This window comes from Notechis scutatus, chromosome 5 (genome assembly GCF_049901735.1).
Source record: "Notechis scutatus isolate UNSWTSFEM ecotype Mainland chromosome 5, rNotScu1.2, whole genome shotgun sequence".
Taxonomy (NCBI): domain Eukaryota; kingdom Metazoa; phylum Chordata; class Lepidosauria; order Squamata; family Elapidae; genus Notechis; species Notechis scutatus.
In genome coordinates this window covers 51,966,004-51,979,013 of record NC_142013.1, presented here as the reverse complement: position 1 = coordinate 51,979,013, position 13,010 = coordinate 51,966,004, and the positions used below count along the sequence as shown (strand labels likewise).

The following is a 13,010-nucleotide window of genomic DNA, read 5'->3' as shown; positions in this document are numbered from 1 at the left end:
AGATGCATATAAATGCAATGCAAAACCTAAATTGTGGAACCCAAAGTTGCTTTTTCAAAAGGCAACTGGATTTTGTTTTTCCTTGAAGTTATTTTGCTTCTCATCCAAGAAGCTTCTGAAGGGCGGGGAATAGCTTTGAATACATTTATGATGTGAAATTAATATATGAATGCCAGCATAATCAAGATAATTTTATCTAGCTAGAGGAAACATTGCTTACCCAAGTCAGTGAGACGTTTTGGTGATCTGCTTGAAGATCTAGACCGTCGATGATCAGGTGATTTACTAGTACTTCTTCTTCTTCCTGTAGACCTAGAACATCTCAGACGGACAGGTGTTCGACTTCTGGAACGTAACCTGAGAGATATTCTAAAACTGTCTCTTGAATCAGATCTTCTTCTCCTCCTCTCGGTTGATCTTGATCGATTTCTCCGAGATCGTCTATGTCTTTTCCTTGACAAAGATCGCTGTCTTGATATTGATCTTGATCTAGTCCTCCTCCGTCTTGAACGTGACTGTGAACGAGTTCGAGAACGTGACTGTGATTGTGAACGATTTCTTCTAGACCTTGATACTGTTCTACGTCTACGAGACCTAGATTCTGAGGACTTGGAACCTTTACTTCTTGATCTTCTCAAGCGTTCTTTCTCTCCTGCTTTATCTACAGATTTAGACCTAGACCTAGATTTAGATTTGTGCTGCTCAGGTGATTTTTCTCGATTATTCAAAGTTACTTCCAAAGACTCAGTTCCATCTGTTTTCTCAAGGGACTTAGACTTTGATCTGTATTTAGAGTGTTTCCCCCTTGATCCATCCACAGAATCGGTGTCTTTTTTTCTTTCAGAAGACTTCGATCTAGATTTTGATTTAGATCTTGGGCGATCTAATGACTTAGATCGTCTATGACTAGAATTTAAGGTTGACTCCCTCTTTTCAACTGATTTTGTTCTGGACTTATCAGTAGATTTAGATTGCCTTTTTGATTTTCCTGATGTTTCTACATTCTCAACTGATTTGGATCTAGATTTGTGATTATCAGAAGACTGGGAACGTCTCCTTTTTGATCTAGCTGAAGTCTCTTTTTTATCAACAGATCTGGATCTAGATTTGCGATCAGAGGACACAGACCGCCTTCGTTTCATCCTCACTGAACTGTCCCTTTTGTCAACAGATTTGGACTTTGATCTGCGGTTATCAGAAGACCTAGATCGCCTTCTCCTTATCCTCACTGAACTGTCTCTTCTGTCAACTGATCTGGATCTTGACTTACGATTATCAGAGGATCTTGATCGCCTTCGCCTTCCTCTCCCTGAAATCTCCCTTCTGTCAACAGATCTAGACCTAGATTTGCGAGTTTCAGGGGTCCTTGATCTTCTCCCCCTTCTTCTCACTGAAAGCTCTCTCTTGTCATCGGGCGATCTTGACCTAGACTTGAGATTATCAGAAGATCTAGATCGTCTTCTCCGTGTTCTTACTGAAGAGTCTCTTCTGTCAAATGATTTTGATCTAGATCTACAACGATCAGAAGACTGAGATCGCCTTCGCCTTGTTCTCAGAGAGGTCTCTCTTTTGTCACTTGATCGTGATCTAGATTTATGATGGTCAGAAGATCTGGAGCGCCTCCTCCTTGATCTTGTCAAAGCCTCTCTTCTATCAACTGATCGTGATCTAGATCTGCGATTGTCAGAAGATCTGGATAACCTTCGTCTTCTCCTAGCTGAGTCTCTTCTTTCAACTGATCTGGATCTAGACTTGTGATCAGATGATCTGGATCGTCTACGTCTTGATCTTATTGAAGTGTCTCTTCTATCAGGAGATTTAGATCTAGATTTAAGACGATCAGAGGTCCGTGAACGTCTTCGTCTAGACCTTAATGAAGATTCTTTTTCTTTTTTATCAACAGATTTGGATCTAGATTTGCGACGTGAAGTGGAGTGTTTTCTCTTGGAACTGGAATCATGTTTGCTTCTAGAACGTGCTCTTCTAGATACTTGTCTAGATGTAGACCGTGATCTAGATTTCTTTTTACGTTTCTTTGACTTGGAAGGAGATTTTGATCTGCTTTTTTTTGTTTTTTTTCCACTTTTACTTTTATCTTTACTTTTACTACTTATTTTCTCACTTTTTTTTTCTTTTAAATTACTCCCTTCACTTTCCTTCATTATTTCTGAAGAATTCAGAGTAACATCTGAATCCTGATATTTTGAAGAGCCCTGAAGAGAAACTTCCAAGTCTTTATCCTTTATTATAACCTCAGATTCAATAGCTATTCCTGAATCTTTTGCCTCAATGCATTCTCCCACTCGGATGACTTCTTTCTCTGCCAAGTGCACAGGCTTTACAGCTTCTCCTGAATCTCCCAGCACAATGGTTTCCAGTTGATTTACTTCCGCTTTGCCTTCTGTTGTCATACAGAGAGGTTTAATAGTTGTTTGCTCCTTTGAAAAAGTCTGTACATCTAGATCTTTTCTGTTTGCCACATCTACAGATTCTAAGGTTGCTTCTGAATCTTTCATTTCCAAAGTGAACTGTGGAATTATTTCTGCACTCTTATCTTGCATTAGTACATGTTCTACAGTTGATTCCTCAGCTTTCCCTTCTGCCACAAATCCACTTTTTAAATTCTGTTCAATATCCTTTGTACTTGAACATTCAGAAACTGATACAAAATCTTTAACAGGTTCTAGAGATGTTTCCAATATCTTTTGTTGTGGCAAACTTGAGTTTCTTTCCAAATTCTGAATGTTTAAAGGTAACATTGATTTTGAGAGTTCCTGAAAATCCATTTGCTCTTTCTCTCCTGATGTTTGTACAGCTTGGAGGTTTTTTATTTCAATTACAGACTTGTTTAAAACAACTGTTTCAAAATCTTCCAGTTCTTTCATCTGTACAGATTCTGAAGCATTGTTACATTTCAATTCCATTATATCAGTAAGTCCTGAATTTGATTTTGATTTATTAATGTCTGTAGAAATGTCAGGTGACTTTTTAATTAAATTGTCTAGTTCTACATTTGTATTTGTAGCCTGTACATCTGACATAGTTTTACCTTCCAGAAATATATCAGAACATTTTTCAATTGTTTCTGGAACTGTAGCTGATAGATTTGATCCAGTATCTCTTGCTTTTGAAACTTGAGTAGTCTCTGGAATACCTATTATTTCTTCATCTGTAAGACTTCCTTTCAAATCTTTGGCCACCGGGGTGTCAAACTGGGCAGACTCTAAATCTTTTCTTTCCTGGTTACGTCTATATTTCAAAATTTGTTCCAGGTTTTCCAAATTGCCTGAAGATAATATTTTTGAAAGAGCTTTTGAAAGTTCATCTGGTGTCACTTTTTCAGATTCTGAAGCAATTTTGAATGGAAATGTTCCTAGCCCATATTTAATTTCTGAAGCAGATTCCAAATTTTTTACTTCCAAAATGTTTTCATGTTGGATTTGTGAGTCAGAGTCAATTATTTTTAGTGGACAACTCTCTGCAGTTGTGTCAGAAGATTTGAAACCAGTTACTCCTAAATATGTTCGAGGAGTTTTGAGCTCTGGGGTTTTCAAAGTGTCAGTTACTTCCAATATAGAAACAGATTCTGAAGATGTTAATTCTGGTTTCTTTAACTGCATTGCAGTGGCCACTGGATCTTTTATTTCTGATAGTCTTTCATAGCTCATTGTTGCTCTTAATCCTTTTGGTTCAACTTTAGACCCAGATTGTGAAACATCAGCTGCATCCCTGGATTCTAATACATAAGAAGACTTAGTATATTTTTCTCTCTGACTAGCTTTTAAAGTCTTCTTCTCTTGTGCATCTAAAATATTAGGGCTTTCTTTCAAATCTTGGACATCTACCATAAATTCAGGCAGAGTTATATCAAATCTCTCTCTCTCTTGACCTGTGATAGTTTCAGACACTTCAGAGCATTTTAACAATCCTGTACCAGATTCTGAAGTTATTCCAGAAACACTTTCTTCGTTGGCAACTGACAGTCTTTCTTCTATAATGTGTGCCCTTACACCACAATGTGAAGACATAAATAGTTTTGAAACATTTGCATCATTATCATTAGATGGCTGGACAGGTTGATCGTTCATCTTTTCTTTACCGATGAACTCTACATTAATAGACTTCTGACTTGCTTCTACCTTTTTCATATCTGCTCTGTAATTATGTTCAAAACTTTCTTCTGATACATCTGTAGATTCCACTGAGGCAGATAAAGACGTAGGAACACCTTGCTTTTCCGTTACGCCCAATTCTGTAGACTTGGGAGGTATTTCTAGATCTTCAGTATCTATTACACATACAGATGCTGGTGGTGTTTTCAAATGTTCATATGTCAATCCTTCACTTCTGAGTACTGCATTTGAGTTTTGCAACTTTGTTATACTCTTTGATTCTGGAAGCATTTCTGCTGTAAATTCCACACTATCTGATACCACTGTTTTACATCCTGGAATGTATTCTTTAATTTCTACACCTGCTTGAAGCAAAGATTCTGAATCAATGTTCACGTCTTTTACATTTCTTGTTTTAGATTCTGAAGTTTTTGAATCTTTCATTTGAATTTCATAAGACTTCGGGATGGCCTCTGAATTTGTTTTTGTCAAGTACACAGTTTCTGGACCATATCTTGAAACTTTAATTCCAGAATCAGAAGTAAGAACAATCAGATCTCTCTCTGACAAATTCAGAGGTTCTGGTGCTTCCATTAATCCTGTAGTTTCTACTTTTTCTTCCAATTTCTTGTTCTTCTCCTGAATATTAAATTCATCTATAAACGGAATCTCTGTTCTTGCACATTTAACACTTAAATCAGGCACAGGATCTAAACATTCTTTTCTAATTTGTGTCTGTGTGTTCTCTAATCGTTCTTGATTTTGTTCAAGAGATTCTGAAACTGATTCAAATTGTTTCATAGTACCGCCAAATGGAAAATCATCTTTTGATTCAACCAATACTAAATTCTTCAATTTTAAAAAATCCTTAGGATCAATTGCAGCTGTCAAAGATTTTCCAGGTTCTTTTAAGTCTTGTACTACCGCTATTCCTGTAAATTCTGGATTACTTTTTTCTGAACTTATTACATCAATTTCATGCAATGATTTTGAAATGAATAATGGACCTTGACTCTTAACTAACAACTCACTTTCTCCTATTTTGCTGGAGTTTGTTTCAATTACTTCCTTACGTCTTGAGGTAAGTCCCAAATCTGTTGTATCTACACTACTTTGGTTCTTCTTTACAGTGGAATCAAAACATTTCTGTTCTATTTCTTGCACAAAATGAGATTCAGTTTCACTTTGCGTTCTATTGGAAGTACCTTCAAGTGTCTCTGTGTATGTCACAGTTGGTAATGCAATTGATTTTGATGCAGGTTCCACATTTTTTACATGTTTTTGTAATGGTTTTAAGTTTTCTTGTAAATTATTTACTTCAGTCACTGCTTCAGATTCTGTACTTTTAACATATTTGATTTCCTTGGCATATGGTGGTTCAATGTTGTCAGCATTTGACTTATGCAATGATTTCAAAACTGCATCTGAATTTTTCAACTCTATCATACCTTCAGTTTCTGTATAAAGTTCTAGATTATGTTCTGAATAGTTTGCAAATATCATCTGCAGAGATCCTGAACCAGCATCCACATCTCTCTCTTCAGGTTCAAGAACAGTTTTGAAATCTTTTTTGTGTGCCTCCACATCAGATTGTGAAGTTTCCTTCACTATTTTAATTTCTTCTATGCACTGCAACTCTGATGAATTTTCTAAATTGTTTACAAGCATCAAAGGTTCTGGAATATTTTTCAACTTCTCTGCATTCTTGTTTTCATTTCTTAGATCTACATATTTCGAACTTTCCAGATTTTGTATTTTCTCTGTTTGTATTGTTTCTGAAACATTCATGTCTTTTAATTGTGAAGCATTTTCAGGAACTTTCACACTGAAGAGCGCCAGAGAATGTTGAATGATTTTAGAGTTTCCTCTATTTTCTATTACAGTTTCTAATGAAGTTTCCAAATAATTAATCCGTTCAGCCTTTTCAAATTCCTGGATGCATTCCAAATTCTTTGCTTTAGAAGATTCTGGAGCAGGTTTCCAATTTTCTGATTCTGTTACACCATCAGATCTTGCATCAATTTTCGTAAAGTAGGAATTAACTTCTACATTTGTTTTTTCCAATCCTACAATGGAGAGATGTTCTTCTGAATCTATTCTAGTCCTATTTTCTAACAGTGGTGCTCTTTGCAAATCTGTTGCATCTTTTTGGATTGGAAGATATCCTGCATTTTTTTCTGATTCATTCAGTCCAATCATGAGGGTACAAGTTTCTCTTAATTCTTTCATATCTTTTAGAATCTCTGTACCAAGGTTTGCTCTATTATATTTTTGTACATCAAATTCTGAAACTTCTTGCTGAGGTTTCAGCTGAGCTACCACATCTAGCTCAGGATCTTTTTCAAGGACTGTATGGACAGCTTCTGCAGTAGTTTCCACATCTTTCCGTTCTGTTCCAAACTGTTGTGGCTTGTGCAAATCTTTCATTGTGACAGTTTTCTCCAATTCGTGCACTGAATCACCTTTTCTACTGGAATGCTTAGGACTTCTTTCTGTGAATACTTTTGCTGTATTTAAAAATTCTGAAGTTGCTTCAAAATCTTTTCCTACCACCATAGCTAAAAATCCTAAAGTTGTTACTGAATCTTTAGCTTCTGCATTTGATTCCAAAGGGAGAGTCATTAATTTATAGCCAGTTGATTCAAAAGAGGTGGATACTGTTTCTTTCACATTTTTCGAAGTCACAGGCTCTGTGACTGAATTCACACATGTTACTTTCATTGCAGTAGATTCCAGCCTGGTTTCCAAATGTTCTGGCTCTACTCTTACACAATATGGACTGCTTTCAGGAATGTTTTCTTGATCTGTTGTCTCCAACATTAACTTAGCTTGCTCTACTTCATTTATATCTGACACTCTTTCTACAACTGTGCAAATAGCATCACTCAAAGATTTATCCTCTGGGCATATATTTACTGTTACATTAGGATGGTAACTGTCATCTTCCAATTCTTTTTCATTTGCAAGTTTAACTTCACTGACCTCCTGAATACTTATGAGAGTAGAATCTTCTTCAGATGTATCCAGTTTGCTGGTATCTGAACTAAATGTATTATTCAACATAGTCGAGTTTAGATTTTCATACACAGTTTTTTCATTAATCAAAGGAGAAACTTCATTCAAGGTAGACCCAGAGTGTACATCTATATCATTTTCTGCATTTAAGAGAGAACCTGAATTTTCTAGATCTGAATGAGAAAGTTGCATATCTTCACATTCTTTTTGCTGATCATCTGTTTCTTTGGCATGTTTTTTATATTTCTTCTCTTTCTTCTCCTTCTTTCGTTTTTTCTTTTTCTTTTTATCTTTGTGTTTCTTGTCCTTCTTAGACCTTTTCCTTGGAATTTCATCTTGCACGTCTTCAGATAAGCCTCTTTTAATAGAGTGTGAATTATTCCTTTCGATATCATCTCCATCTCCTTTAAAAAGATATTTTAAAATTTAAAACAAAAAATGGCATAAAGTTGTATAAAAATCAAAGGCAATATTTTACAAGACTAACCAACAAGCAGTTTTGCTATATTTGCTGGAATTGTCAGATTACAGAAGACAACAAGCAACTATTATTAAGAATACTAATATATACAATAAATTTCCAAAGAGCTAAGATCCTATACAGGTAGTCCACAACATATGACCACAATTGAGTCCAAAATTTCTGTTGCTAAGTGAAAAAATTGTTAAGTGAATTTTGCCCCATTTTACAACTTTTCTTGCCACAGTTAAGTGAATCACTGCAGGTTTCCTAGTAACATGGTTGTTAAATGAACCTGGTTTCCCAATTGACTTTATTTATCAGAAGGTTGCAAATATTGATCACCTCGGGATACTGCAACTATAATCAATATGATTCAGTTGCCAAGTGGCTGAATTTTGACCATGTGGATGCTGCAACAGTCATAAGCATGAAAAACAGTCATAAGTTACTTTTTTCAGTGCTGTTGTAACTTCAAAAGACTGAACTGTTGTACGTCAAGGACTACCTGTATTTTACGGGTTCCTTTATAGCAAGGTTCTTCAAACTTGGCAAGTTTAAGACTTGTGGACTTCAACTCCCAGAATTCCTGAGCTAACATGTCTGGAGGAGGAATTCTGGGAGTTGAAGTCCACAAGTCTTAAAACTGCCAAGTTTGAGGACCCCTGCTTTATAGTATATTCATTTATGGCTTAAGTTAATTTAGGGGTTTATCTTTACCCTAAGATGGGGGCATTTTTGCCCAATTTCTTTTTAATTTATATATTAATTAAATCATGTTCTAATTAAATCTTCATCTTTTGCAGATAGATTCCAATTTTAACATATCCTGTTATGCAGCAATATGCGAACATTACAAAAGCACCGAAGTCCCTATTGATCTTTTGTAAAGCTGAAATGTTGGTTATTAACCATCAGAAAACCAAGATAACACACTATGTTGAAAAAAAGTCAACAATTCTACACCTGACCTATTAAAGGAAATAAGTGTCTTTTGTGTTTTCGTGGACAGAGTAACTGAAGCATTTTGTTCTCTATGCCGAAAGAAAAAAACAACCTTATTTTTTTTCCAAACAAAGAAGAGGGTGATCCTACATTAACAGGTAAAATGTTTGAAGGCAAAATCATCCCTCAACTTCTTTATAGCATAGAACTCTATTCAGAAAATTACCTCTACTATAAACTATTACAATTTAAAATAGTGCTTCAGAACACATTATTTATACTTATGCTACTTTAATTTATATAAATTACAAAACATATACAAAATTGATACTATTTTCTCCAAATGTCAATTTAATTCATCCTGACACAGCAAATGGTATAGAAAACATTATAAACAACACATTTTGCAAAACAGTACATTATTCATCTCCAGAAGACTATTTTAAATGCAAGCATTCTGGAGATGACATACTAGTTTGCAAACATTATTATTTTAAAGACATAGATATAAAATTATAAGTTGATCTTAAAATGTTTTTTAATTTACCTGATTTGTACCGTGGCTCAGTACCCAACACTTCTGATAATACTTGTTCTATCTTCTGCACTAGTGGATCATTTTGAAGACTTTCTATAGATTGAATTGTATCATCTGAAGAGTTTACTTGCCCAGATGTGTTTATTTCACCATTGTGCTGATTTCCTAGCTTTCCACTAATCAAGAAAAAAAATTAAAATCTCAAGATCAGACATATTTCAAAAATATAGTCTAATGCACCCTAAGTTTGCTAGTTCAACAATTTACATATACTTCTCTTAGACAAAAACTGTATAAATATAAAAAATATTTTCATAGTGAAATTCACAACAAACAAAAAGCACTCAACAGGTAATAATTACATAAAGTTTAATACAATAAAATGAAGTCATAATTTATGTCAGTCAAGTGTATAGAACATTACATGTCCTTTGAAATATATGTTACATATAATGTCCAATGTCCATGTTTTTAAAAGAATACCAAGCATTGTACCATACATTTATTCAGAAGATTAGATTAAAAACAGAGGGAGGGAATAAATTTCCTTGCAGAAAATATCTGATATTTTTAATCAAACTTACAATTAAGCATCTACAATAAAGACTGCATAATTTTGAGCCAAATTCTTTTTAGTGCTATCTCCTACTATAAGTTGTCAACTTTCAGTGCTATTTTTCTGATGTTACTATTTGAAACTATGTATGTTTTTCAGCCATGTGTACTGAGCTAATATAGGTAAATAAAAGCCTTTTACAAATCAACATTATAGAGCACAAGAAAATTGAGCGATCTTTTCAAGTGCTAATTTGTTGATAATTATACTCCTTTCCAGAATATAACATCTTTTTTGTAGTTTTATGACACAATCTGATTATTATTATCCTAACTAAAGTAAACTTGAACTACATTTATTTGTTTCATGAAAATGAAAGGAATATTTATAAGAATTATTCTCTCAATGCAGATGTTCAATGGAATTTGAACACAGTTGGGATACTAATTCAAAGACACTGATGCCCTTGAAATATATGAAGATAAAGGCCTATTAACATTACAAGTAAACAGCATCAGGCAGTGTTTTCACAATGAACAGTGTTTTTGATGAAGGAAAACCTCATTTAAAAAAAACAGGACTATTTTTAATTTATTTCTCCTGGCATACATTGGTTATAAATTGTAATGGAATGCATACCAAGGTGTATGGAGTACAATTTAAAACAAAACAGAGTTTTAGACTTGGTACATCATTCAGCCTACAACACTGAAAATCTATTTTCACAAATATATGCTGAAGAAAGTATACTTGGACCTATAATGACTTCACTCTGCCAGCTCATATTCTTTGGAAGTTTATATTATTTTTAATGCAACCACTTAGGGCAGAAATCTCAATATTAGTTTTTCATTCACACAGAGTGCTGATTTAGGTAGTAAAACTGACTCCAAAATGTAGAACATATTTACATGTAAGGTACCTGTCCTCCAAAGAATAGAATTTAAGACAGTAAACTTCAGATACAACAATTTAAATGTAAACATTTGTTTACTACTATATAGATGTGCATTTCCAAATTGCATCTTTTTTTGCAATTGCCAAATTATAAAAATTTAAAGAATATCTATAACCTTTATACTAGCTTATTGACATAACATCTTGTCAAAACCCTCTTGTATTCAGAATAGTTTCTTCTGACATGTGGTATTTTATTTACTGCCTCCATAATTGGAATTTGGTGTTTTAAACAATTAGCATTGCATAAACCCCTATTATCTATCTTGTCCAATAGGTCTACATCAGAATTATATATAGTAATAGATAATGAACATAAGTACAAGTAAATAAAATAAAAAGAGAGGCAAATTTGGTCCAGTGGTTAAGGCACCAGGCTAGAAACCAGAAGATTGACTTCTAGTCCTGCCTTAGGCCTGAAAGGCAGCTGAGTGACTTGGGACGCCACTCCTATAGACAGCAATGGGAGACACTTCTGAACTCTTGTCTAAAGGACTTGTCCACTCACCAGGAGTCAACACTGATTCTATGATAATTAAGTGATATAACAAAAGATAATTTCATCAATAATTATAAATTTTATAAGTAGATAGATAAAAATTAGCTGGACAGAGATCCTTCGTTGATATTCTTCAACATGGTATACGTTCATAACCTTTTAAAAAATGTTTAATTTTACTTTAAAATAATCACACATTTACACAAAAAATTGTCTTTCCAAAAACATTATTGGCAAATTGATTTAAAGCTATGCTTTAAAAGAGTTAGATTCTACAATTTTCTACGAACAGTAACCTGTTATCAATGTATTTCTATGTAACTCTCGTCCCTTTCTCATTCCCGGGAAAGAGGGGGGGGGAGCAATTAGATCGACTCAGGGCTTAAAATCTTCTTTCAAGCTCCCAAAACCACTAAATCCTTCCAACGATCCGATTTCGAAATTTCAAATAACGAAGGATTGACATTCTTTGCGACGCCAATCCAACCAGCAGGCCGCCTACGTCGGCTCCTCTCTTTTCAACCTTGTAATTCCCCCCGCCCCTCCGGCACCCTTTCCGTCTTTAGGAGATCCATTTCTCTCCCAGTTTCCCTGACTAATTCAAATCGATACCCCGACTAAACTCGGCCTCGGCCTCGTTCTCGGACAGCTGTGTCCCCCGCGATGCCCCTTCCGGTCTCTCGGCCAACCCCTCCCCCACTCCATCCGCTTCGTCCGTTATTCCGCGTACCGACTGCCCGAATCTACCCGCTTCCAAGCAATATAAAGCCCACTCCTCTCACGATTTACCTGCCGAATTGCTGCTCCTGGATCTCCCGGAACTTGGTAACGACGAAAGACCGAAAAATTTGCTCGATGTTAGTCGCCATGACAGCCTTGCGCGGCACGAACCCCCTCTCTCTCTCTCTCCTCGAGACGCAGATCCGCCTGCGCTCTACAATGCAACGCCGGAAGAAGAAGAAGCTCTTTCCTACTTCTTCCTTTTAAGTTCTGCGTTCTCTGATTGCTTGCTCTGAGGCCGGAGGTGGGGACTGAAGTCGTCTGTGTGTGGACGCTCTTGCCCTCGATTTTAGCCATAGAGTCTCGGACGGCCGAGTTGCTCCCGCACGTTGTTGTTTTCATTTGCTGCAACCACTAGTTATTGTTCCGTGGGAAGTATATACTAGGAAGGGAGAACGAGTAAAAGATAACGATTTGGAAGTCACTTCGTAGCCGCCCCCTCAGCTTTAAACTATGACTGAACTAAACGGTCCCCCATCCCAAAGGTTCATGCCCGGCTGTGGTCGGGGCTGTAAAAGCCTATTTTTACCGTTGCCTCGCTGTACACAGCGGCCATATTGCGGCTGCGCTTCACGGCGAGGTGACTGCTTATCGTTGGGAGTCGTGAGCGCGGCTCGCCGAGGAAGTGGGGCTGCGGAGAGGTGCCCGGGAAGGGAACACATCGAAGCTCTAAACATTGCTCGAAAAGGTTCAAGAAAGTAGTTTGAAGCCAGCCCGGTATGGTGGACTGCTTACAACGGCCCGACATTATATACACATATTCTGAAAAATATCTGCGTTACAATTATATAACTGCATATTTTCTCGGCTTAATCTCTAGTGCGCAGCAATTTGAAGTCAATCGGTAGCAATCCCTAAAGCGCCATTTTAAACAGCAAAATTATCGGCTCTGCTCGCATCACAAGATGGTTAGTTTAACTGAATAAATATAAGCTAGGGAGGAGGCAAAAGAATACCATCTGTAATTCAAATCGACATCGCGGAGTTCTTGTACACAGTTTGCTGTTGTGAGGAACTAAGGAAGAAACCAACTTCACATAATAAAATGAAAAAGCAACATTCACAAAAGCAACATTCATTTTAGTCTATTGCATCATACAATACTCAGTAACTATAAAGGAAATGTCAGGAGTATTTTAATTGAATTT

At 36.0% G+C, this 13,010-nt stretch overlaps 1 protein-coding gene across 6 annotated transcripts in view; it reads right to left on the bottom strand.

Moving 5' to 3' along the window:
* The window catches only part of SON (SON DNA and RNA binding protein), a 39,935-nt gene extending 27,922 nt beyond the window's left edge, over positions 1-12,013 (bottom strand). For all 6 annotated transcript variants that reach the window (XR_003370589.2, XR_015749819.1, XR_003370591.2 and 3 more), the window contains exons 1-3: positions 11,872-12,013; positions 9,080-9,246; positions 221-7,531 (exon numbers count right to left, since the gene is read on the bottom strand). Coding sequence is in view for 3 of the 6 variants with exons in the window: in XM_026664189.2 (XP_026519974.1) it covers positions 221-7,531; positions 9,080-9,246; positions 11,872-11,951 (7,558 nt within the window). In the remaining 3 variants the exon portion in view is untranslated. The remainder of the gene's footprint in view (positions 1-220; positions 7,532-9,079; positions 9,247-11,871) is intronic.
* Positions 12,014-13,010: the final 997 nt, after the last annotated feature.